Source organism: Oncorhynchus masou, chromosome 9 (genome assembly GCF_036934945.1).
Source record: "Oncorhynchus masou masou isolate Uvic2021 chromosome 9, UVic_Omas_1.1, whole genome shotgun sequence".
Classification (NCBI taxonomy): domain Eukaryota; kingdom Metazoa; phylum Chordata; class Actinopteri; order Salmoniformes; family Salmonidae; genus Oncorhynchus; species Oncorhynchus masou.
This window is the reverse complement of record NC_088220.1, coordinates 8,129,069-8,156,629: the sequence shown is the minus strand read 5'-3', so window position 1 is coordinate 8,156,629 and position 27,561 is coordinate 8,129,069. Positions and strand designations below refer to the sequence as shown.

The 27,561-nt window shown below is 45.2% G+C and overlaps 1 protein-coding gene across 1 annotated transcript in view; it reads right to left on the bottom strand.

Annotated features, from left to right (window-relative positions):
- Positions 1–1,755: 1,755 nt before the first annotated feature.
- LOC135545472 (arf-GAP with Rho-GAP domain, ANK repeat and PH domain-containing protein 3-like) overlaps positions 1,756–27,561 on the bottom strand; it is a 61,365-nt gene continuing 35,559 nt past the window's right edge. Inside the window, 25 exon segments of the mRNA XM_064973102.1 lie at positions 1,756–3,190; positions 4,829–4,867; positions 7,599–7,742; positions 7,942–8,005; positions 8,602–8,720; positions 8,872–9,008; positions 9,196–9,324; positions 10,449–10,566; positions 13,401–13,475; positions 13,559–13,627; positions 13,941–14,088; positions 16,175–16,283; positions 16,488–16,700; positions 17,026–17,189; positions 17,427–17,490; positions 19,302–19,500; positions 20,075–20,177; positions 20,362–20,515; positions 20,987–21,091; positions 22,882–23,032; positions 25,640–25,680; positions 25,683–25,821; positions 26,143–26,228; positions 27,257–27,406; positions 27,409–27,455. Of these exon segments, the coding sequence (XP_064829174.1) occupies positions 2,723–3,190; positions 4,829–4,867; positions 7,599–7,742; positions 7,942–8,005; positions 8,602–8,720; positions 8,872–9,008; positions 9,196–9,324; positions 10,449–10,566; positions 13,401–13,475; positions 13,559–13,627; positions 13,941–14,088; positions 16,175–16,283; positions 16,488–16,700; positions 17,026–17,189; positions 17,427–17,490; positions 19,302–19,500; positions 20,075–20,177; positions 20,362–20,515; positions 20,987–21,091; positions 22,882–23,032; positions 25,640–25,680; positions 25,683–25,821; positions 26,143–26,228; positions 27,257–27,406; positions 27,409–27,455 (3,235 nt within the window). The 3' untranslated portion in view covers positions 1,756–2,722.

Here is a 27,561-nt window from a genome sequence, read left to right as displayed (position 1 = left end):
TTTTATTTATCTGCTTGAGGCCCCCCCATGCCCCACTCGAGGCCCCCCCCATGCTCCGCTCGAGCCCAACCCCCCCCATGCTCCACTCGAGGCCCCCCTCCATGCTCCACTCGAGGCCCCCCCATGCTCCACTCGAGGCCCCCCCCCCCCCTGCCTCCACTCGAGCCCCCCCATGCTCCACTCGAGGCCCCCCCATGCTCCACTCGAGCCCCCCCCATGCTCCACTCGAGGCCCCCCTCCATGCTCCACTCGAGGCCCCCCCATGCTCCACTCGAGGCCCCCCCCATGCTCCACTCGAGGCCCCCCCATGCTCCACTCGAGGCCCCCCATGCTCCACTCGAGGCCCCCCCCCATGCTCCCACTCGAGGCCCCCCCATGCTCCACTCGAGGCCCCCCCATGCTCCACTCGAGCCCCCCATGCTCCACTCGAGCCCCCCCCCTGCTCCACTCGAGGCCCCCCATGCTCCACTCGAGCCCCCCCATGCTCCACTCGAGGCCCCCCCCATGCTCCACTCGAGCCCCCCCCCATGCTCCATTCGAAGCAGCAATGAGGTGATTTAGAGTGGGCAGAGAAAATGTAAAAAAAAAAAAAAGAAAGTACGATTTAATTAGAACTAACAAATGATTAGTCAAAAAGACAGGTGCTGCTGATAATACTGCCATCGTCGTGGAAACAGAACACATGTATGTGCTGCTGCTGTCTGGCTAAAAAGAGTGATGTCATCAGATACGTAGGCTACAAATAGTCAGACCGATTCGCTCGGTTTTGCTCTGACGCTTTTTCTGGTGACAAATTCAAGTGGCTGAAACCAAGGAAAGTTGGTGCACAACACACTGTTATGGAATTATTTCTGATGCAGGTGCAAAAGTAACCTACTTAAAAAATATATATATCAAAAAAAGGTATTGTTTGACAATCAGATGGAAAGCATCTTGATTGGTTGTGTTCATGGCACATAAAAAAAAGGTAAGACATTTTTACAGTTCAATTTACTATAAACCCCATTAAAACAAATTGTGAACGCACATAGCACTGGCCTCTGCTCGGGGCGTCCAAATCATTAAGTCCGCCCTTGGAAATGTGGAGCGAGAGGAAAGGGGGGGGGGGGAGCTTGAACAAATCTAAACCGGTGTCAGGGATGAAAGTTGGAAATAAAGATTTTAAAAAGAAAATTACCTTTGGCAACAAGTAATAATGTGTAACATTCATTATTTACACGCGTCTTTGACCACGAGGAAGATAACTGATAAGGAAAGCCTTCTACACATCCTGGTTTAGTTATTTGTTGAACCTTTTTCTAAATATAGATCTGTCTCAGGTTTGAAAAGGCTTCTCATTTCAGTGGTCAGCAGAAACAAACGGACGATGTACAGATGACAAAAAAGGCACTTGTTAAACTAAATCTCCTCTTCCACCGACCTGGAAACCTCCTCAATAATTTATCAGAACTTGTTTCTCTTTAATCTTAAACCCCATGCTAGATTAAAACAATCCACTAACGACAAGGCTGACTTTAAAAAGGAATGTGATTGGACAAAGAAGATATACAGAGAATGGTGATTCTTTTGCATGAGGTGTCACCATCAAGACAGTAAGAAGACCGAAGATCACAAGGTAATGAAAGAACCATTACTCTGCGTTTAAACATCACTTACTGTGCTGCTTCATCCTCTACTTGCATACACAAATAATGTGAAATGATAAATCATTGAAATTATATTTCTCAAAAATTAAAAAAGAGATTGGACTCATCATAAAACTAAAAATATCATATTTAATATAGACCTTCATGTAAGCGACGACAAAGTGAAATACTGCATAATGAATATTGAAAGGGTATAAGCACACAGAATGTACAATATTTACAGTAAGAATAAAACGAATGGAGGACAATGCAAGCAAATGCATTACAACACACTATAGACACTTGGCAAAGGCAGTCAAATTGTAATATCTTATTGTCTATTTAGATTGATGAAAAAGGGAGGATATCTTGAACATGGCATATTAACGTAAAAGCAATAGACTTAGTAGTGCAAACATGAAGAATATTAAAATGTAGTGCCACTAACAATCATTATATTTGGCTGTATTCACATCATACAGCATATAATACTCAGAATCCATTTGTACTATCTAAAAGACAGTGTAGCATTCTGCCACCTTCTGGCCAGACAGTGTCACAACACTCTGGAATATCTGGGGCTGTCTTGAAGCAAAACTCTGCTTTTGTTACTTTCACAGCTTTTATTTAAAAATAAAATAAAAAACAAAGTTGATAAAATATTCTTGAAAATAAATTAATACATTAAGAGACTAACACATTTCTATTTAAAATCCAGTTGTTTAAAATAAAACAAAAACAGTTTAATGCCTCATGCATCACCACCAGACATGAGAGAAGCATCCATTTCTCTTCTCACTCAAGAGGTTTAGTAAACTATGAAAAAAGGCATCCCCCATAGTTCACAGCTTAAGCAATTAGCAAGGATGTTATAATCCAATAAGCATCTTTCAATATAAAACGGATCTGTACATACCAGTGACAGAAGACCAGTACTAGTTTGTAGGAATAACCATTTACTTGTTTTATCCTATCTGATTATGTACTTTTGACACACCACCCAAACAAATGGGTTGTGTCCGTACTCCCATGCTGTTACAGTCTTCTGTCTGTCTGGCCTGAGTCTACAATACAAGTGCACACATCTCTTCTTCTCCTCAGATGACGTTCTTCTCTCCTGGTGGTTTCTCCTCATTCTCTGTCTTCTTGGTGAAGACGGAGGACAGTTCCTGGAGGAGCAGCTCCTGAGAGGGGGTACAGGGCCTGTGCTGCTGCCTCCTCCTCCTCGGCACTGGCTGAATAGACTCCTGGAGGTTCTCTCTTTCACCCAGGACCAGGGTATCCAGAGAACCAGCAGGGGGCAGCAAACCCTCTCCTCCCAGTCCCAGAGAGTGAACCGGGTTGGGGCCGATCATGCGGTCCAGGGAACCCGTCTTCCGAGGGCCCAGTATGAGGTTCAGGGGCCCGTCAGGGACCTCCTGGGTCTCTGAGGTGTTGTTGGAGAGGAAGCTGGTCTCCAAGGACTTGAGGACCTGCAGGCCGAAGTCTCCTACTTCCTCATACAGAGGCTCTGGGGGTTCTGGCTCTGGATGCTCCTCGAAGGAGTCCTGCTGCACCTTCATGGGCTGGGTGGAGGAGAGGGGGAGAGAGGAGAAGAGAGAAGGGAGAACAGAGGGAGGTAAGAAACACTCTGAATTTGAACCAAACCCTGAGTTCTTGGTATGTTTGATTATACACTACGTAAAGCTCTGGAAGGTCGAAGACAAATGCAGAAGTAGAACTATTATAATATGGGGGTTGAGATGTAGTTTGATTATACACTACGTAAAGCTCTGGAAGGTCCAAGACAAATGCAGAAGTAGAACTATTATAATATGGGGGTTGAGATGTAGTTTGATTATACACTACGTAAAGCTCTGGAAGGTCCAAGACAAATGCAGAAGTAGAACTATTATAATATGGGGGTTGAGATGTAGTTTGATTATACACTACGTAAAGCTCTGGAAGGTCCAAGACAAATGCAGAAGTAGAACTATTATAATATGGGGGTTGAGATGTAGTTTGATTATACACTACGTAAAGCTCTGGAAGGTCGAAGACAAATGCAGAAGTAGAACTATTATAATATGGGGGTTGAGATGTAGTTTGATTATACACTACGTAAAGCTCTGGAAGGTCGAAGACAAATGCAGAAGTAGAACTATTATAATATGGGGGTTGAGATGTAGTTTGATTATACACTACGTAAAGCTCTGGAAGGTCCAAGACAAATGCAGAAGTAGAACTATAATAATAAGGGGGTTGAGATGTAACTATCTGTTAGGAACTTTAGGAAGGTATTAAGGAGATGATCTGCCCACTACAGTGACAAAGAAAGTTTAAAAAAAAAATGGGACAAACATGGTAGGGAGTTACCCTTCGTTGACAACGACGTTAAAAACAACAGACTTCCTCTTATTAAGGTCTGGCCATTGTTCAAGAGCCTCAAGTAACAACCTCAAGACAATTAGTCAAAACACCGAGGGACAAAAGAAAAATACAAGTAAAACAATTCCCATGACAATACATCTGGGTCTGGGGCTGGGGCTAGTTCCAGTAGGTACACCAGTAGACTAATAGCCACAGCAGACTGTGTTCTGTAAAACACAAGCAGGTACTTCACGAAGCCTCCCAGACCTCCCCATCAAGGCAAAGGGTCATGGAACCTGAACAATACTGGAGAACAATATATCCTTCCCAGTCCATCCTGTTGTCTACACTTCAGAAAACCACATCAACATCCTGATGCTCTAATACCAGGAAGTCGGGGCTTCCATCAGGAAGTGAAGGCGTGGTTGAGTCAGATATAGTCCCTGTATAAACCAAGGGAATGTCTATACACAGACAGACAGAGAGAGGCTTTGGAGAAATGTTAGTTATGCAAGTTAGGAGAGCATTAAACAAGTCCAAAAGCAACCTTCAAAATAAACATTATGTTCTATTCTCATCCTTAGCTTCTTGTTAGATGACAAGTCAACAAAAGGTAACACATTTGACATTTTAGTAGTTTAGCAGACACTCCAGAGATAGTTGCAGCAGTTCCTCTCTTCCCACACTGGTCCCCCGTGGGAATCAAACCCACAACTCTGGTGTTGCAAAGCTCTAGGGCCTAGAGTCTAGGCTTTACCAACTGAGCCCTCGGGATGAAGTATGAAGATTCAAAATGGCACGCAAAGCAAACATGCAACATTGAAATGACCGAGCACCAGGGTGTGAATACTTACAAAGAACATGGAGAGAGTCCTTCTAGCGTGAAGCTTTCGCTGCAGAGGAAGACAAAAAGATACCAGCGTACCCCGTGAAATACAGTCATTTAAGTGTCGACGTCAGAGAAGCCGGTGGAGGATATGGAGGATATATTGGCGTGGGCGTTGTTGGGCCCGAGACTAAGTCAAGGTCTGCAAACCGCGCCAATATATCCTCCAATCACCGGCTTCTCTGACATCATCACTTTTATACAACGGGTTACCAACATTCAGATAATGAGTCACATATTTTCACTAAAAACTTTAATTTTCATTTGTTTATTAATACTATTTAATCCTTTCACAAGATATAGTCCCAACACAACTCTAGGGTTGATACCTAAGCCATTTTAATTCATTTATTCATAAGAATGAGCTAATGAGGCACGATTTCACCTGGTATTGAAAATGTGCGCTTTCGTCAGGACACTGTTGTTCAGAGGAGCTAGCCAACAACAGAGCTAACACAATCATTTCAAATTGTAGCTGGAAAGACGGCAAATTAGCTGCTTTTTGTTTAGTTTGACCGGTTTTCCACCGACATTTCTTTGTATATGTGCATAAAAATGCTGATTCATGATTTTGACTGGTTGAGAAAAGCTGCCTGCCTTTCTGCCTCTCCCGGACTCCCAACCCCGACACATTCATTTACTATGGGACAGCTGGAGATCTCATTTCAATATTGAAACAATGTTGCAAAGGTCAGAGAGAGACAGACAGCAAGTTTTATAAAATCTCCACTATTGAAAACAAAATGTTAGTCTAAAAGAAATTAGAGGTAATATGTAGATGCTTTTTACAGTGGAGATCAAGTTTATAAATTGTCTGGCTGGGCTGATGAGACAGTGGATAGCGTAGTGAGATGAAACAGAGTAAATAGGCATTTAAACATCATAGTTTTAGCCGGTGGTAATTTGTGGAAAAGACACAGGCTGCAATGTGGTTTTAACCAATCAGCGTCCAGGATTAGAACACCCGTTGTATAAACAGAGACTGTTTCCCTGACCCAGATTAAATCTATCGCTGGTCAAAAAAGAAAAAGGTGCTTTGCCTTGCTTTTTGCCCATAAGTAGTTGTCACACCCTGGTCTTAGTATTTTCTTTGTTAATTTGGTCAGGCCAGGGTGTGACATGGGTTTATTATGTGGTGTGTTTTGTCTTGGGGTTTTTGTAGGTATTGGGTTTGTGGTATAGTGGGGTTATCTAGATAAGTCTATGGCTGCCTGAAGTGGTTCTCAATCAGAGGCAGGTGTTTATCGTTGTCTCTGATTGGGAACCATATTTAGGCAGCCATATTCTTTGAGTGTTTCGTGGATGATTGTTCCTGTCTTTGTGGCACCAGAGAGGACTGTTTCGTTTTTTTTTTCTTCTTCACATTTCTTGTTTTGTAGATTGTTGTATTTTCATCTTTATTAAAGATGTACAAAACTAACCATGCTGCATTTTGGTCCGCCTCTCTTTCCCCAGAAGAAAACCGTTACAGTAGTCTTAATCTGAGTCAGGGAAACGGGCCCATAGTGAATGCTGTTCAGTATACTGATAGTATTTGAGGGATACTGAAGGATATGAAAGAGTAAAAATACTAGACACCAAAGGGGCGACACAAAGCGGAGACAAAGGAGCGATCTTGATACAAAAACATGCTTTGTGTGTGAAGTAAACAACTTGGGCTAATGGAATCGTTCAAAGTTTAAAACATCAACCCAAATGTGCAGGCTCCCCACACTAGGTTCAATTGGCTAAAGGCTCGCCACACTAGGTTCAGTTGGCTAAAGGCTCGCCACACTAGGTTCAGTTGGCTAAAGGCTCCCCACACTAGGTTCAGTTGGCTAAAGGCTCGCCACACTAGGTTCAGTTGGCTAAAGGCTCCCCACACTAGGTTCAGTTGGCTAAAGGCTCCCCACACTAGGTTCAGTTGGCTAAAGGCTCCCACACTAGGTTCAATTGGCTAAAGGCTCACACTAGGTTCAGTTGGCTAAAGGCTCCCCACACTAGGTTCAGTTAGTTAAAGGCTCCCCACACTAGGTTCAGTTGGCTAAAGGCTCCCCACACTAGGTTCAGTTAGTTAAAGGCTCCCCACACTAGGTTCAGTTGGCTAAAGGCTCCCCACACTAGGTTCAGTTAGTTAAAAGACCTTTGCTTGAAAAACAAGAAAAAAAAGCAGGAATATTACTGTTTGTCTCTTGAGATGCCGTAGCAACAACATAATCAGTATACACTTCCTCAATATAGTCCAAATTAAATCAAGAAATCTGTAATTCATTTGTTGTGTTTTTGTTTTGCCAAGGAAGTCTAAGTTCCACAATTTTACATCTAAGATGTTTGGTGCAGTTTTTCTCAAGTGAAAGAATTAGCATGAAAACTAGTCGTCTCTCATTGAATGACAACAAACACTTGAAGTATCCTGTCCATAGTTCCCACTCCTACTAGGAATAGTACTGTTGACCAATCACCAACGAAGGGGCATAGACTTTGAGGACTAATGAACTTTCATTTGCCTAAAAAAAAATAGAAAAATTGTGCGCGAACCCGGAAAAACCTTCCGAGCACCAAAACGCCAAAACGCCACAAAATGTCATAATGCATGAGCAAACTGGGAAGCATGCGAGGAGGCTTGTATCCTGCAAAACCATACCAGAGTCTGATTGGATACGAGCATAGTCGAGTGTAAACGTACCAGAGTCTGATTGGCTGACAGCATGGTAGAGTTGGAACATACCTGAAGTCTGATTGGTTGAGTGTAAACGTACCAGAGTCTGATTGGCTGACAGCATGGTAGAGTTGCTCTCATGTCCGTCCCCTCTGATTGGTACTAGGGGCATGGTCCCAAACTTCTGTTTGGAGATGTCTGAGGAGGAGTGACGCCTCAACACCGGAGGTCGGGGGTCATCATTCTGTTAAGAGGGGAAACGAGTGAATCCAAATGAATCAAAATAGAATTGAATGGATAAAATGAAACAGACAGAAGTACAAATATAAAGAGTAGGTGTTCCACCTACAAAAAGATAGGGGGAAGCAAACTGTGAATCCTTTAAAAGTGATACAACACAACCCATAGAGTTGGGTGGGGGGGGGAATAGCTCCACAACATACCTGTGCTTTGAGGAAATTGGTGACCCAATCCCATAGGTCAGACTCACAAAAGCAACAAAGGTACCTGGGAGACACAAAAACACAAAAGCAGTGATTAGCTCTTAAAAAAAGGGAGGGGAGGGAGATGTCATTTAAAGGGGAGGGGAGGGAGATGTAATTCAAAGGGGAGGGGAGGGAGATGTCATTTAAAGGGGAGGGGAGGGAGATGTCATTTAAAGGGGAGGGAGATGTCATTTAAAGGGGAGGGAGATGTCATTTAAAGGGGAGGGAGATGTCATTTAAAGGGGAGGGAGATGTCATTTAAAGGGGAGGGAGATGTAATTTAAAGGGGAGGGGAGAGGCAGATCTAAAACAAGACATTCCACCCTCCCTCCCTTAAACAACGTTGTTCACTTACATAATATCATAACACCTGATGTCATGCAAAACCATTCACTACATTAAACAATAAGGAATGCTAAGAGGAATGCTAAGAGGAATGCTAAGAGGAATTTCAAATACATGAGAAAACATGGTGTATGTCCTACAGGAACACGTTTCAATCTTATCCAATAGACTTTGGATTAAAGATTTCCAGACATCCTGTGCAATGACCTAAATAATGTGTAGCAAGATAGTGGTATTTCCTTTCATTGCCAGACATGAGTTTAAAACACTTACAGTTGCTGTTTTTCCATCATGAGAGTAAAGCCCCATCTAGTGGGGGGTTTCAGCTTCTTTCGGATTCCCATGTAGATCTTCATAGACTTCAGAGGCCATTCCTTCTCCGGCTTGATGCTCTGAAATGACAGACATGTTATACAGTCAGAAAATATTTATAGGAAAGACAAAACGGACAAATCACAGATCTACCTGCGATAACGACATCGAGTCCAAAGTAGCGCAGAGTTCCGACTTCAAGATGTGAGCGTGACGTGAGAGCAGAAATACCTTTTTGTCCCTCAGCAGTAGCAGCTTGTGGTCTTTAATCTGAAAGGTGTGTTCCTGAAAGACCTTTCCGTGGAGGAGTTTGGGAGGCTCTTCACGACACTTCAGAACTCCCATCTTCACGATCTCACTCTTGTAGGCTGTGAAAATAAATTATAAAATAAATTAATCATACTGTCTCCAAATAATATGTCCCGTAAGAGCAACAAGAAATTGGGCTGACGACAAATCGACGATCAAAAATCAAAAGAGGGTCATTTGATTGTGATTGTTTGGATAGATAGACTCAAGCTAATGAGCTATTTCTCTGGTCTGTGCCATATTCACCAGTGAGGATGTTGATGCCTTCTCCTCTGGGAACTCTCTTCACCACCAGGTAAGCTGAACTAGGATCAGCCATTTTACACCACTGTAGAGCCTGCTCCAGCACCTTCTCTTTGGGGTGTAGGGGCCGCTCTGTGGAAGACAGACAACAGTTTAACATTATATAACAACTATTCTGGGATAGCTTCTCTTTAGGGTGTAGGGGCCGCTCTGTGGAAGACAGACAACAGTTTAACATTATATAACAACTATTCTGGGATAGCTTCTCTTTAGGGTGTAGGGGCCGCTCTGTGGAAGACAAACATTTAACATTATAAAACAACTATTCTGGGATAGCTTCTCTTTAGGGTGTAGGGGCCGCTCTGTGGAAGACAAACATTTAACATTATAAAACAACTATTCTGGGATAGCTTCTCTTTGAAACATGAAGACTTTCTGTATTTTACAGAAGGTCATTCCAGGACATCAGACTGTATAGTTTCCCTTCTGTTGTTTTACAGTAGTAGTTTTATTATTAGAGATAAGTGATATTTTGAACTGTTTTGAGACTTTCTATAGTATTTTCCAGTCAGAGAGATAGTAACATCATGCTCCTCACCCAGTCAGAGAGAGATAAACATCATGCTCCTCACCCAGTCAGAGAGATAAACATCATGCTCCTCACCCAGTCAGAGAGAGATAAACATCATGCTCCTCACCCAGTCAGAGAGAGATAAACATCATGCTCCTCACCCAGTCAGAGAGAGATAAACATCATGCTCCTCACCCAGTCAGAGAGAGATAAACATCATGCTCCTCACCCAGTCAGAGATGGTAACATCATGCTCCTCACCCAGTCAGAGATAGTAACATCATGCTCCTCACCCAGTCAGAGAGAGATAAACATCATGCTCCTCACCCAGTCAGAGAGAGATAAACATCATGCTCCTCACCCAGTCAGAGAGAGATAAACATCATGCTCCTCACCCAGTCAGAGATAAACATCATGCTCCTCACCCAGTCAGAGAGAGATAAACATCATGCTCCTCACCCAGTCAGAGAGAGATGGTAACATCATGCTCCTCACCCAGTCAGAGAGAGATAAACATCATGCTCCTCACCCAGTCAGAGATGGTAACATCATGCTCCTCACCCAGTCAGAGATAGTAACATCATGCTCCTCACCCAGTCAGAGATAGTAACATCATGCTCCTCACCCAGTCAGAGAAACATCATGCTCCTCACCCAGTCAGAGATAGTAACATCATGCTCCTCACCCAGTTGTCCTTCCTCTATGGTCTCGAATGTCAGCCACACGTCCTTCTCCCCTGCTGGGATGTTCCTCATGTACAGGACCTGGTTAGTCAATTCCTCAGCACCCATGGTTGGAGATACCTACAGAGAAGCAGACCATAGAGATACCTACAGAGAACCAGAACATAGAGAGATAGCTACAGAGAACCAGACCGTAGAGAGATACCTACAGAGAACCGGACCATAGAGAGATAGCTACAGAGAAGCAGACCCTAGAAGGATACCTACAGAGAAGCAGAACATAGAGAGATACCTACAGAGAACCAGAACATAGAGAGATACCTAGAGAACCAGAACATAGAGGGATACCTACAGAGAACCAGACCATAGAGAGATACCTACAGAGAACCAGACCGTAGAGGGATACCTACAGAGAACCGGACCATAGAGAGATAGCTACAGAGAAGCAGACCCTAGAAGGATACCTACAGAGAACCAGAACGTAGAGGGATACCTACAGAGAACCAGACCATAGAGAGATACCTACAGAGAACCAGAACATAGAGAGATACCTACAGAAAACCAGAACGTAGAGAGATACCTACAGAGAACCAGAACGTAGAGAGATACCTTTTCTTTCTTTATTTTATTTAACCTCTATTTAACCAGGTAGGCTAGTTGAGAACAAGTTCTCATTTATAATTGCGACCTGGCCAGGATAAAGCAAAGCAGTTCGACACATACAACGACACAGTTACACATGGAGTAAAACAAACATACAGTCAATAATACAGTAGAAAAATAAGTCTATATACAATGTGAGCAAATGAGGTGAGATAAGGGAGGTAAAGGCAACAAAGAGGCCATGGTGGCAAAGTAAATACAATATAGCAAGTAAAACACTGGAATGGTAGATTTGCAATGGAAGAATGTGCAAAGTAGAAATAAAAATAATGGGGTGAAAAGGAGCAAAATAAATAAATAAATTAAATACAGTAGGGAAAGAGGTAGTTGTTTGGGCTAAATTATAGATGGGCTATGTACAGGTGCAGTAATCTGTGAGCTGTTCTGACAGCTGGTGCTTAAAGCTAGTGAGGGAGATAAGTGTTTCCAGTTTCAGAGATTTTTGTAGTTCGTTCCAGTCATTGGCAGCAGAGAACTGGAAGGAGAGGCGGCCAAAGGAAGAATTGGTTTTGGGGGTGACCAGAGAGATATACCTACTGGAGCGTGTGCTACAGGTGGGTGCTGCTATTGTGACTAGCGAGCTGAGATAAGGGTGACTTTACCTAGCAGGGTCTTGTAGATGACCTGGAGCCAGTGGGTTTGGCGACGAGTATGAAGCGAGGGCCAGCCAACGAGTGTACAGGTCGCAGTGGTGGATAGTATATGGGGCTTTGGTGACAAAATGGATGGCACTGTGATAGACTGCATCCAATTTATTGAGTAGGGTATTGGAGGCTATTTTGTAAATGACATCGCCGAAGTCGAGGATCGGTAGGATGGTCAGTTTTACGAGGGTATGTTTGGCAGCATGACTGAAGGATGCTTTGTTGAGAAATAGGAAGCCAATTCTAGATTTAACTTTGGATTGGAGATGCTTAATGTGAGTCTGGAAGGAGAGTTTACAGTCTAACCAGACACCTAGGTATTTGTAGTTGTCCACAGAACCGTCCAGAGTAGTGATGCTGGACGGGCAGGCAGGTGCAGGCAGCGATCGGTTGAAAAGCATTTAGTTTCGCATGGAACTGTTACGTTTCCCAGTTTGTGTTGTAGTTTGTGTATTTGCATGTGTTTATTTCAGGAAATGGCTTCCTGAAATCCCTCAAGCAGCTAATTGGTTGACTCCATGGCTAATTGGAGAGCTGACCCCGCCCCCTCGTCAAGACACAGCTGTCTCCAGTTACACATTCATTCTGAAGCTATATAAAAGCCAGTGTTCTGTTCAGGATGTTCTTTGCTGGGAGGTCATTGCAGAGATTGAATGTGATAGAGAATCATTGCTGAGAGAGGAGGCTGATGGCTGTGGATAATTTACTATGTTAGTTGTTGGTAGCAGTTGGTATGTTCAGTGAGTTTGTTGCTCAGATAGAGCTTATTTGATGTCCTTTGTTTCTTAGTTTGTTTGAGAAATTATTTGTTCTCCTGTTTCATTTGTTCCCAGGGGGAAGGGGAAGGCACCTAGGGAGTGCTTAGGCAAGAGGCCCGCGGACATACATATAACCGTAGTATATTCACTGTCTAGGCACAATAGGTAAGACCTGGGCGGACCACCCCCTGTATTTTGGTTAGGGCACCAGGTGGTGCTAAATTAGGTAAGTATTGGTTAGGCAGGTAAGATAGGAGAGGGGGGGCTTTGAGACGGTACCACATTCTGTCTGTTGTCATCCTTACTCGCACCTACAGTCCATACCTTTTCACTTCACGGAGAGTTGAGTTGTAGCAGGGTGTTGCGTTCCCTCTTCATAGAGGCGTACGTAACATAATGGGGGCTCATCCGGGATTTGAACCCGGGACCTCTCGCATCATTTCACTTATAGCAAATAGGACAAAGGGCACCCCCTCATCCCAATCCGTACTGGTATCCATACCATACTTGCGTCGCATTGCCTTTAGTGTCTGATGCCAGCGTTCTAGAGCCCCTTGACTCTCTGGATGATACGGACATAAATAAATGCATGTACTTCCAGAATTGATCGTAAGCTACTCCTAGGTGGGCTGCGAGCTCCTGGAAGGTGGGCTGCGAGCTCCTGGAAGGTGGGCTGCGAGCTCCTGGAAGGTGGGCTGCGAGCTCCTGGAAGGTGGGCTGCGAGCTCCTGGAATGTGGGCTGCGAGCTCCTGGAAGGTGGGCTGCGAGCTACTGGAAGGAAACCCCTGTTCTAGAGAGTCTCGTGGAGGGTGGAGAGGCGCCACCGTGTGGCTAAAATAGCACCTTTCATGAAATAAAAATCAGAAGATAACCTCTAGTCTCCACTTACCTTGAGAGTGATGCAGCAGTCTGCCATCTTCTTCTCCAGGTACACTTCAATGATCAGGTCACCTGCTTGGGACAGCTGCACAGACAGGACACTTATTACAGACATCCACAAAAAAAACAATGTGTTATAACCCTTTGTGAATCATTTATAACATGTACCTGTGTGTCCTTCCAGGTGGTGATGAGGCTGAGCTCCAGTTCTATCTGGGTCTGTTGCTCCTCATCAATCTGAACAAAACACAATTAAACATTTACTGATTATTCATTAGATTATACAGAACAGATTGACCTGGACCATGTTCAGTAGGGCACACTGTAGCAATAGAATGTGAACATCTGTGTTCTGACTGGACAAGCTCAGGTAGATAGTACCTCCCCGTTTCAATCCATTCAAAATTATTTCTACCTATGGAACACAACCCTGATTTCTAAGTGATGAATTTGAGCTTAGACCCTCTCTGGTTAGACTATACTCACATCAAGACAGACAGTTGTCTATGAGACACTAGTCACATCAAGACAGACACTACTCACTACTCACATCAAAGATGTACAGGTAGTTGTCTATGAGGTCTTCAACGATCTTCACTTCGTGTTCTCCTTTCCCGTCTGTCTGGAAGAGGCTGGGGGCGAACAGCAGGGACAGGTTCTTGGTACACATCTGGTTCAGGTCTGCACACTTCTGAACCCTGGGACCAAGAGAGAGAGAGAACACTTCTGAACCCTGGGACCAAGAGAGAGAGAGAACTCTTCTGAACCCTGGGACCAAGAGAGAGAGAGAACTCTTCTGAACCCTGGGACCAAGAGAGAGAGAGAACTCTTCTGAACCCTGGGACCAAGAGAGAGAGAGAACACTTCTGAACCCTGGGACCAAGAGAGAGAGAGAACTCTTCTGAACCCTGGGACCAAGAGAGAGAGAGAACTCTTCTGAACCCTGGGACCAAGAGAGAGAGAGAACACTTCTGAACCCTGGGACCAAGAGAGAGAGAGAACTCTTCTGAACCCTGGGACCAAGAGAGAGAGAGAACTCTTCTGAACCCTGGGACCGAGAGAGAGAGAGAGAGAGAGAGAGAAAGAAAGAGAGAACTCTTCTGAACCCTGGGACCGAGAGAGAGAGAGAAAGAAAGAGAGAACTCTTCTGAACCCTGGGACCGAGAGAGAGAGAACACTTCTGAACCCTGGGACCAAGAGAGAGAGAGAACACTTCTGAACCCTGGGACCAAGGGAGAGAGAGAACACTTCTGAACCCTGGGACCAAGGGAGAGAGAGAGAGAGAGAGAGAGAGAGAGAGAAAGAAAGAGAGAACACTTCTGAACCCTGGGACCGAGAGAGAGAGAGAACACTTCTGAACCCTGGGACCGAGAGAGAGAGAGAGAGAGAGAGAGAGAGAAAGAAAGAGAGAACTCTTCTGAACCCTGGGACCGAGAGAGAGAGAACACTTCTGAACCCTGGGACCAAGAGAGAGAGAGAACTCTTCTGAACCCTGGGACCAAGAGAGAGAGAGAACACTTCTGAACCCTGGGACCAAGGGAGAGAGAGAACACTTCTGAACCCTGGGACCAAGGGAGAGAGAGAACACTTCTGAACCCTGGGACCAAGGGAGAGAGAGAGAGAGAGAGAGAACACTTCTGAACCCTGGGACCAAGAGAGAGAACACTTCTGAACCCTGGGACCAAGAGAGAGAGAGAGAGAACACTTCTGAACCCTGGGACCAAGGGAGAGAGAGAGAGAACACTTCTGAACCCTGGGACCAAGGGAGAGAGAGAACACTTCTGAACCCTGGGACCAAGGGAGAGAGAGAACACTTCTGAACCCTGGGACCAAGGGAGAGAGAGAGAGAACACTTCTGAACCCTGGGACCAAGGGAGAGAGAGAACACTTCTGAACCCTGGGACCAAGGGAGAGAGAGAACACTTCTGAACCCTGGGACCAAGGGAGAGAGAGAACACTTCTGAACTCTGGGACCAAGAGAGAGAGAGAACTCTTCTGAACCCTGGGACCAAGAGAGAGAGAGAGAGAGAGAGAGAGACACTTCTGAACCCTGGGACCAAGGGAGAGAGAGAACTCTTCTGAACCCTGGGACCAAGAGAGAGAGAGAGAGAGAGAGAACACTTCTGAACCCTGGGACCAAGGGAGAGAGAGAACACTTCTGAACCCTGGGACCAAGAGAGAGAGAGAACACTTCTGAACCCTGGGACCAAGGGAGAGAGAGAACACTTCTGAACCCTGGGACCAAGAGAGAGAGAACACTTCTGAACCCTGGGACCAAGAGAGAGAGAGAGAGAGAGAGAACACTTCTGAACCCTGGGACCAAGGGAGAGAGAGAACTCTTCTGAACCCTGGGACCAAGGGAGAGAGAGAACTCTTCTGAACCCTGGGACCAAGAGAGAGAGAGAGAGAGAGAGAGAACACTTCTGAACCCTGGGACCAAGAGAGAGAGAACACTTCTGAACCCTGGGACCAAGAGAGAGAGAGAACACTTCTGAACCCTGGGACCAAGGGAGAGAGAGAACTCTTCTGAACCCTGGGACCAAGAGAGAGAGAGAGAAACACTTCTGAACCCTGGGACCAAGGGAGAGAGAGAGAGAGAGAGAGAGAGAGAACACTTCTGAACCCTGGGACCAAGAGAGAGAGAGAGAGAGAGAGAGAACACTTCTGAACCCTGGGACCAAGGGAGAGAGAGAGAGAACACTTCTGAACCCTGGGACCAAGAGAGAGAAAAAATAACGGTAAAAAGTTGACAGTAAACCTGGTCCAGTTTGAGGCTCTACTAACCTGTAGAGGTGGCTGATGAGAGCAGCCAGGGTAGTCCTGTTGACTCTTGGTAAACTACGGATGATCTCCTTGTATCTGTCCAGACGCTGGTTCTTATCCTTGGCTGTTCCTATAAAAAGACACAAACAGGATCCAGTTAGATTTCAAAACCATTGTGGGACATCCTGACCAGCAACAGCTTGATGGAAGCCCTATAATTCTAAAGGGAACCAAGAGGACACAACGTAGAAAACACAACAAAATAGTAGCTTCATATGTGTGCTATCTGTGATGGTAACTTAAAATCTCTTTTGCCAGAGACACCTGTACTTACTGACAGCCTCCTTCCATAGCTGATGCAGGTCAGCCATGAAGATGGGGTCGTCTATCTCCCTGAAGAACCTCTTCAACACGTCAGTCACATCCTCTATGAAGTTATCCCCGATCCGGAGCTTGACGTTGCGAGCATCGTTCCTGAACTCCTCCATCAGTAGTTTGATCCTGGACGTGGCTCCGTTCTTCCTGTAGATCCCCTCGTGACCCAGACCTGACGAGCAGATCACACATCAGATCCAGTCAATCAGTCATCAGCTAGTATCTCCTGTCTCTGGCTGGTGTAAGGTACAGCTGAACTGGGAAAAGAAACCCTTCAGCTCCCAGGCCACTGCAGAGTTAGAATGAATGGATGAACCATTTATAAACCCCTTATATACTTTAATGTAAAAGAATCACCTCCACTGAAAATGCATTAAATGCTACGGATCCACAAGATCCCTGGAAAACATGCCGTTCTGTCGTTGATGATGAAGAATCCTCTATCCTCTATCTACTATACTGTGTAATGGAGCAGAATACCCAGACTCTTCCCTTACCATACTGTGTGATGAAGGCGATGCAGCTGTCTACGATGATGGGGATATCATTCCTGCTGAGCTGCTGTTCCCTCAGGGTGTTGCCCTTCCCTCCAGCAGCTCTCTGGATGTCTGCGTACCACAGGGAGAAGTCTAACCGACCCATTCCCTGGAGGTGTAGCGTCCTGGGGGGGGGACATGTCGATACTCAGAGGTGAAGGTTCAGAGAAAATAAACTCACCCTGAATCCGGCTCCAAAAAACTCATTTACATCCCTCGCTGGAGGCAGAATTGGTGGGGAATGGAATTTCCAGAGTGACAATTTGACCAAGTAAATTAGTTTTTAGGCACCAAACTATCTACGATATGTTGACACTTGTATAATGACAAAAAGAGAAAAGGCAGAGAGACTGAAAACCAACCTTCCTTTTTCAACCAAAACCAGAATTTCCTTCTTCTCGTGGTTTTGGTTCTCAGTTACAATACCTAGGAGACGAACACAGAACAAATGGAAGACGGACCAAATCACTCATCAGCAGACAGTTGCTCAAAGAAACGGTGCTTGGGGTAGTTAAGGCAGAGAAATGTCCATGATCAAGCTGGCAGTCGGATGGGTTTTAAATGACTAAAGTGTCGCCTTTACTGGCAGTTTATCCAGAAAATGTGAGGAGTTACCAAACGTCATGGCCAAAAGTTTAGAGAATGAAATATTAATTTCCACAAAGTCTGCTGCTTCAGTGTCTTCAGATATTTTTTGTCAGATGTTACTATGGATACTGAAGTATAATTACAAGCATTTCATAAGTGTCAAAGGCTTTTATTGACAATTACATGAAGTTGATGCAAAGAGTCAATATTTGCAGTGTTGACCCTTCTTTTTCAAGACCTCTAACAATCCGCCCTGACATGCTGTCAATTAACTTCTGGGCCACATCCTGACTGATGGCAGCCCATTCTTGCATAATCAATGCTTGGAGTTTGTCAGAATTGGTGGGGTTTTGTTTGTTCACCCGCCTCTTGAGGATTGACCACAAGTTCTCAATGGGATTAAGGTCTGGGGACTTTCCTGGCCATGGACCCAAAATATCGATGTTTTGTTCCCCGAGCCACTTGTTCCACGAGCCTTTTGCCTTACGGCAAGGTGCTCCATCATGCATAAAAAGGCATTGTTCGTCACCAAACTGTTCCTGGATGGTTGGGAGAAGTTGCTCTCTGAGGATGTGTTGGTACCATTCTTTATTCATGGCTGTGTTCTTAGTCAAAATTGTGAGTGAGCCCACTCCCTTGGCTGAGAAGCTACCCCACACATGAATGGTCTCAGGATGTTTTACTGTTGGCATGACACAGGACAGATGGTTGCGCTCACCTTGTCTTCTCCGGACAAGCTTTTTTCCGGATGCCCCAAACAATAGGAAAGGGGATTCATCAGAGAAAATTACTTTACCCCAGTCCTCAGCAGTCCAATCCCTGTACCTTTTGCAGAATATCAGTCTGTCCCTGATGTTTATCCTGGAGAGAAGTGGCTTCTTTGCTGCCCTTCTTGACACCAGGCCATCGTTCAAAGGTCTTCGCCTCACTGTGCGTGCAGATGCACTCACACCTGCCTGCTGCCATTCCTGAGCAAGCTCTGTACTGGTGGTGCCCCGATCCTGCAGCTGAATCAACTTTAGGAGACGGTCCTGGAGCTTGCCTGACTTTTTTGGGCGCCCTGAAGCCTTCTTCACAACCATTTAACCGCTCTCCTTGAAGTTCTTTGATGATCCGATAAATGGTTGATTTAGGTGCAATCTTACTGGCAGCAATATCCTTGCCTGTGAAGCCCTTTTTGTGAAAAGCGATGAGGACGGCACGTGTTTCCTTGCAGGTAACCATGGTTGACAGAGGAAGAACAATGATTCCAAGCACCACCCTCCTTTTGAAGCTTCCAGTCTGTTATTCAAACTCAATTAGCATGACAGTGATCTCCAGCCGTGTCCTCGTCAACACTCACACCTGTGTTAACGAGAGAATCACTGACATGTCAGCTGGTCCTTTTGTGGCAGGGCTGAAATGCATTGGAAATGTTTTTTTGGGGAGGGATTCAGTTCATTTGCATGGCAAAGAGGGACTTTGCAATTAATTGCAATTCATCTGATCACTCTTCATAACATTCATAACACATGGATTATATGCAAATTGCCATTGAGGCAGCAGACTTTGTGAAAATGTATATTTTTGTGTCATTGTCAAAACTTTTGGCCGTTACTGTACATTACCACACAGTGCCAGCAAAGCTTTGGTCAGGACAGGAGACTCACTGAGCTCTTGCAGACGTTTAAGGTTGATAATGTCCTCAGCTGCTCCGTCGTTCCCTGGGCAGATGAAGAGGTTAGACTTCTGAAGGACAAAATATCCCTCTTTCCACTGAGAAGGGTCTCGCATGGCCTTGTAACGCAGCACTCCCACCCGCTCAAACTCCCTCGCTAGCAGGCAGTGGCAGCTTAAAGGTGTGGCGGCCTGAGGAAGACAACACAGGAAGTGGTTCAAATACATGAGGGAACACTGAACAGACACATCCCAGGCTAGTACAGTACATAGACATTGTTGGTTAGAAAGGAGGTAACACTGAACAGACACATCCCAGGCTAGTACAGTACATAGACGGTGTTGGTTAGAAAGGAGGTAACACTGAACAGACACATCCCAGGCTAGTACAGTACATAGACGGTGTTGGTTAGAAAGGAGGTAACACTGAACAGACACATCCCAGGCTAGTACAGTACATAGACGGTGTTGGTTAGAAAGGAGGGAACACTGAACAGACACATCCCAGGCTAGTACAGTACATAGACGGTGTTGGTTAGAAAGGAGGTAACACTGAACAGACACATCCCAGGCTAGTACAGTACATAGACGGTGTTGGTTAGAAAGGAGGGAACAATTCACTGTAACCCCCCCCCCCCTTTATGTATGCAGAGGGACATTACAATGTTGTGAGCTGGAAGAGCTCTAACTACACCAGTAAAGCTGAGAATGGGCCGTGTCAGTGTGCAGGCATTGCACTCTGTGGGGATAGAGAGTAATCTCAGACCTTTCCGATGGCCTTGACCCAACATTGCAGTGCATCAGGAGTTTCCAATCCAAACTGATAGAGCTTCTCTGAGGACAGGTACAGTTGAAACGTATAGAGAAACCTACAACAACACCCAGGAACATACGTTAGATTAGATAAACACTAGTTGGTAGATACCTGTACATTGAATGGCAGTGATATAACCATTTCATGCAAAATGGACCTTTTCTCCCACGTGCGTGTTTGAAAGAGACAGTACGATTGGCCGCCTACATTAGTTACTGTGCCATGACTGGTCCTCTAACCTGTCAATGAAGCCGTTGTTGTTGCAGGAGTCCGGCCTGCTGACCCCCAGACAGACGATGTCTTTGACGTTGATCTTCATGCTTGGATCAGGACATCGGTCAGACTCATAGAACAGAAGACACCTCTCCACCGTGCACCAGTACTTCTGGAAATCTGGGGGGGGGGGGGAATAACAACAAAAATATAAGCCCTTTCTTTCTAAAATAGTCCAGCGTTGCCGTCCTTCAGAATCACGGTCATCCCTCGGCTATTAGAGAGAAACAAAACGCAAAGAAGCCTGGAAATCGTGGTCCATTTAAAATTCAAATAAACTTTAGGGATTTTTATGATGGGGCTGTGTTTTTAAAGAGAAATAAACTACAAGTAACTATGAGTAACTTTCTAAATCACACAACTCTGTTTCGGCACTCCAGCCACTAACAGTGAGCAGTGTATTTCCTAACAGAACAGTATTGGCCCAGTCAGTATTTGGTCGTATAAAGTGCTTTGTTCTCTACAGGCCTTTATACTGATGTTACTGAGGAGACAGTATTCCTCTATTCAATCTGTGCCAAGTGGTGTGCTGTTAGCACCTGCCAACACACACACACACACACACACACACACACGCGCACACACGCCTACCTTCTCTGGTTTTCCTGGATAATGTCCCTTTGTTCATTGAGGCTGACTTGTAGAGGTAGCCGGAGTGCAGCACGGCCTGCATAATCTCATCATACACACAGGGGTCTGAGAAAACAGGGAGGAATAGACGAAAAAACAAACAGTTTGACGACACCCCCCCCCCAAAAAAAAAAAAAAAAAAAAAAACATGAGTTGGGGTCTAGGCAAACAGGACAAAACATTAAGTCGTACCTCAGAAAATAGTTTCATGAATAAGCCATAATAAATACATTTACAAGATGATTCGTTATAAATGATCAGATGTGATAAACGGTTATGAATTGAAATGTAGATTAAGTTTCTAAATAAGTTTTCCCTCCAGTGTTCTAGTTGTGCTGTGTTTCAACAGAGATGTCTAGTTGTGCTGTGTTTCAACAGAGATGTCTAGTTGTGCTGTGTTTCAACAGAGATATCTAGTTGTGCTGTGTTTCAACAGAGATGTCTAGTTGTGCTGTGTTTCAACAGAGATATCTAGTTGTGCTGTGTTTCAACAGAGATATCTAGTTGTGCTGTGTTTCAACAGAGATATCTAGTTGTGCTGTGTTTCAACAGAGATATCTAGTTGTGCTGTGTTTCAACAGAGATATCTAGTTGTGCTGTGTTTCAACAGAGATATCTAGTTGTGCTGTGTTTCAACAGAGATGTCTAGTTGTGCTGTGTTTCAACAGAGATATCTAGTTGTGCTGTGTTTCAACAGAGATGTCTAGTTGTGCTGTGTTTCAACAGAGATATCTAGTTGTGCTGTGTTTCAACAGAGATATCTAGTTGTGCTGTGTTTCAACAGAGATATCTAGTTGTGCTGTGTTTCAACAGAGATATCTAGTTGTGCTGTGTTTCAACAGAGATATCTAGTTGTGCTGTGTTTCAACAGAGATATCTAGTTGTGCTGTGTTTCAACAGAGATGTCTAGTTGTGCTGTGTTTCAACAGAGATGTCTAGTTGTGCTGTGTTTCAACAGAGATGTCTAGTTGTGCTGTGTTTCAACAGAGATGTCTAGTTGTGCTGTGTTTCAACAGAGATGTCTAGTTGTGCTGTGTTTCAACAGAGATGTCTAGTTGTGCTGTGTTTCAACAGAGATGTCTAGTTGTGCTGTGTTTCAACAGAGATGTCTAGTTGCGCTGTTTCAACAGAGATATCTAGTTGTGCTGTGTTTCAACAGAGATATCTAGTTGTGCTGTGTTTCAACAGAGATATCTAGTTGTGCTGTGTTTCAACAGAGATATCTAGTTGTGCTGTGTTTCAACAGAGATATCTAGTTGTGCTGTGTTTCAACAGAGATATCTAGTTGTGCTGTGTTTCAACAGAGATATCTAGTTGTGCTGTGTTTCAACAGAGATATCTAGTTGTGCTGTGTTTCAACAGAGATGTCTAGTTGTGCTGTGTTTCAACAGAGATATCTAGTTGTGCTGTGTTTCAACAGAGATATCTAGTTGTGCTGTGTTTCAACAGAGATATCTAGTTGTGCTGTGTTTCAACAGAGATATCTAGTTGTGCTGTGTTTCAACAGAGATATCTAGTTGTGCTGTGTTTCAACAGAGATATCTAGTTGTGCTTTGTTTCAACAGAGATGTCTAGTTGTGCTGTGTTTCAACAGAGATATCTAGTTGTGCTGTGTTTCAACAGAGATATCTAGTTGTGCTGTGTTTCAACAGAGATATTTGACTCCTACAACACTAGAGGTCAACATGCAGAGGAGGACCAAACTGTTGCATCACAAAAGCTCTGGGTTCTCTATCAAACCGTGAACCACGTTGTAATGACTTGGAAGCTTTTTCCAGAAAGCTGCTGAGCCCACTACATGGTAACATAATGCACAACAAGTCCAGCGGGCAAATAAAGCCCGTCCCCGGTCTTACCGGAGGTGCCTTGCTGGAGGGAGTATTCCTGAGACACCTGCTTGTCATATCCATTAGAGGCAGCGAGGCGGGCTCGGACCGCCTCTGCCTCCGCGAAGATCTGTGTGACCGTCTTCAGCAGGTTCTGCTCGGTCACAGCAGTACACAGAACCTGCAGGGTAGAGAGAGAGAGAGAGGAGAGAGACAGAGAGGGAAGCATTAGAGGACATATTAGGGTGACGCAACAGACACACAGACACAGACACAGACACAGAGACACACACACACACACACACACACACACACACACACACACACACACCACTAAAGTATCCACAGCCAAAGGGACATTCAGCCTGTATTCCAAAAAGTCCCCTCTCCATTCAACTGGCTCCCTTTCATCTACTCTCTCTAATTGTTGTAGTTTCAAAGCACATTCCATGATGTCATTGTTGTTGGGATAAATGTCTGGCTGCATGCCTACCGGCAGCTATAGCCGTAAACTGGAACCCGAGTAGAGCTTGCAAGTACTAATACTACCACCAATAGCATCGAGTCTAAAATGTGTACCCTTACAGAAAAACACGTGAAATTCATGTGGTTTTTCTCGTAAGGGCAGCCAGCCCTGTGTTTATACTGAGACAGAGCAGACAGCCCTGTGTTTTTACTGAGAGACAGAGCAGACAGCCCTGTGTTTTTACTGAGAGACAGAGCAGACAGCCCTGTGTTTTTACTGAGAGACAGAGCAGACAGCCCTGTGTTTATACTGAGACAGAGCAGACAGCCCTGTGTTTTTACTGAGAGACAGAGCAGACAGCCCTGTGTTTATACTGAGAGACAGAGCAGACAGCCCTGTGTTTTTACTGAGAGACAGAGCAGACAGCCCTGTGTTTATACTGAGAGACAGAGCAGACAGCCCTGTGTTTATACTGAGAGACAGAGCAGACAGCCCTGTGTTTTTACTGAGAGACAGAGCAGACAGCCCTGTGTTTATACTGAGAGACAGAGCAGACAGCCCTGTGTTTATACTGAGAGACAGAGCAGACAGCCCTGTGTTTTTACTGAGAGACAGAGCAGACAGCCCTGTGTTTATACTGAGAGACAGAGCAGACAGCCCTGTGTTTATACTGAGAGACAGAGCAGACAGCCCTGTGTTTATACTGAGAGACAGAGCAGACAGCCCTGTGTTTTTACTGAGAGACAGAGCAGACAGCCCTGTGTTTATACTGAGAGACAGAGCAGACAGCCCTGTGTTTTTACTGAGAGACAGAGCAGACAGCCCTGTGTTTATACTGAGAGACAGAGCAGACAGCCCTGTGTTTTTACTGAGAGACAGAGCAGACAGCCCTGTGTTTATACTGAGAGACAGAGCAGACAGCCCTGTGTTTATACTGAGAGACAGAGCAGACAGCCCTGTGTTTATACTGAGAGACAGAGCAGACAGCCCTGTGTTTTTACTGAGAGACAGAGCAGACAGCCCTGTGTTTATACTGAGAGACAGAGCAGACAGCCCTGTGTTTTTACTGAGAGACAGAGCAGACAGCCCTGTGTTTATACTGAGAGACAGAGCAGACAGCCCTGTGTTTTTACTGAGAGACAGAGCAGACAGCCCTGTGTTTATACTGAGAGACAGAGCAGACAGCCCTGTGTTTCTACTGAGAGACAGAGCAGACAGCCCTGTGTTTCTACTGAGAGACAGAGCAGACAGCCCTGTGTTTCTACTGAGAGACAGAGCAGACAGCCCTGTGTTTTCTACTGAGAGACAGAGCAGACAGCCCTGTGTTTCTACTGAGAGACAGAGCAGACAGCCCTGTGTTTCTACTGAGAGACAGAGCAGACAGCCCTGTGTTTATACTGAGACAGAGCAGACAGCCCTGTGTTTATACTGAGACAGAGCAGACAGCCCTGTGTTTATACTGAGACAGAGCAGACAGCCCTGTGTTTATACTGAGACAGAGCAGACAGCCCTGTGTTTATACTGTGTTTTATACTGAGAGACAGAGCAGACAGCCCTGTGTTTATACTGAGAGACAGAGCAGACAGCCCTGTGTTTATACTGAGAGACAGAGCAGACAGCCCTGTGTTTATACTGAGAGACAGAGCAGACAGCCCTGTGTTTATACTGAGAGACAGAGCAGACAGCCCTGTGTTTATACTGAGAGACAGAGCAGACAGCCCTGTGTTTATACTGAGAGACAGAGCAGACAGCCCTGTGTTTATACTGAGAGACAGAGCAGACAGCCCTGTGTTTATACTGAGAGACAGAGCAGACAGCCCTGTGTTTATACTGAGAGACAGAGCAGACAGCCCTGTGTTTATACTGAGAGACAGAGCAGACAGCCGAGACAGATAGTCATTTAATTATTATTTCATAACAAACTAGAAATGTTCCCCATTTGTACGCCTTGTAGACAAATAATAAGGGTTTATGATAAGAATATAGTCTATACAACACACCAAATAGGGGTGGCAGGTAGCCTGGCGGCTAGGAGCGTTGGGCCAGTAACCAAAAGGTTGCTGGATCAAATCCCTGAGCTGACAAGGTAAAAATCTGTCGTTCTGCCCCTGAGCAAGACCCACTGTTCCTCGGGCACCGTGGATGTCGATTAAGGCAGCCCCCCCCCCCCCCCACACACACACACACCTCTCTGATTCAGAGGGGTTGGATTACATGCAGGAAGACACATTTCAGTTGTACAACTGACTAGGTATCCCCCTTTCCCTTCAATCCTCTTATAGCAGCTAAACATTCGAAAGCTAAACAATGGTGTTCCTGTACCTTGAGCAGCTCCTCCTGTGTGTTGAAGTTGGGGTGGGGTTTCGGTAGCGCCCCTCACGGTACTTCTGGATGATAAACTCCTTCCGCTGGTCCGGTGTGGCGTCACGGTCTAACCCATCAGCTGGAGATAACCTGGCCGCCCAGAACTCATTGGCTCGGTCGTTCCCCAACATTATGAAGAGCTGACGAACACACAAATGCATGACAGTTTCCACAAAAAATAAAAACAGAATAATCAGAACTCATGAGGTCCTGACTATAGTCACAGTCTATCATCGGACTTTCAACTTAAAAATGTCCAAAACACATTTCAACTCTGTTCCAATATAATGGATTTGTTGGAGGTGAAAATGGTGAGAAGTCCTTGATACACAACAAAACAAACTCATTTTCAGTACCCCGGAAAATATTTTTTTGTGCCACTTAACTAAAATAAACGTGCGCGTTTCCCCCTGACTTTCTCCCTTTCCCTCTCCCTGAAGAAGCCTTCTCGTTCCTCTCACCTGCACGATCTCGTTGCTCCACACGCTGGTGTCCAGTTTCAGGCTCTGTACTTTAGACACCATAGTCCCCAGACCTCTGTGTTGACCTGTAGGGGAAAGGGGACAAAAGACTTCCGTAAATCACTCTCCTGGTACGAGACAGTGGTATTGTGTTGGTAACAGGACACCCAGGCGCTGCCTCGCTAGAGAGAACCACGACACAGTGAAATTATGTGTGTATTTGAAAAACATTTCCAGGGCAACATTTCACTTCACCTGGCACAGGTGGGCTTAAACAACACAGGTGGGCTTAAACAACACAGGTGGGCTTAAACAACACAGGTGGGCTTAAACAACACAGGTGGGCTTAAACAACACAGGTGGGCTTAAACAACACAGGTGGGCTTAAACAACACAGGTGGGCTTAAACAACACAGGTGGGCTTAAACAACACAGGTGGGCTTAAACAACACAGGTGGGCTTAAACAACACAGGTGGGCTTAAACAACACAGGTGGGCTTAAACAACACAGGTGGGCTTAAACAACACAGGTGGGCTTAAACAACACAGGTGGGCTTAAACAACACAGGTGGGCTTAAACAGCACAGGTGGGCTTAAACAGCACAGGTGGGCTTAAACAGCACAGGTGGGCTTAAACAACACAGGTGGGCTTAAACAACACAGGTGGGCTTAAACAACACAGGTGGGCTTAAACAACACAGGTGGGCTTAAACAACACAGGTGGGCTTAAACAACACAGGTGGGCTTAAACAACACAGGTGGGCTTAAACAGCACAGGTGGGCTTAAACAGCACAGGTGGGCTTAAACAGCACAGGTGGGCTTAAACAACACAGGTGGGCTTAAACAACACAGGTGGGCTTAAACAACACAGGTGGGCTTAAACAACACAGGTGAGAATTAAACTGCTGTGGTTCATGACAATGGGCTGATAGACACCTGGCCAACAGCTGCCAATGCTAAGTTATCTCATCAGTCACACTCACCAGATGGGACCCAAATCCAGCTAGGCCCTCTGGCATCAAACTGAAACCACTCTTTTAGGCAAGGGGCAACAGAGCTAGAGAGGGGGAGCCCGCCCCACCTATACAATAGTAGGGGAAAACGCTGTCTCACCTGCACAGTTCTTACAGATGACAACACAGAGGTTAATGGAGGCCCAGTCAGGGTTGACTGCTTGGCAGTCAGCACAGAGCTTATTGAACCTGTTGGACCAGATCTTCTCAGCCACCTCGTAGTCAGACAGGGTCTCTGCTATGGACTCTGTACAGCCTCCATCCAGTCCCTCTTATCCCGCTCAGACTCAGCTGTGAAACTACAGGGACAATGAATCAAAAACTCTTCTGGCTCAATCAATCAAACACAATTGTCTCTGTTGTCAGGGATTCAAAAAAACAACAGTGTAGGAAGTTTATTTAACT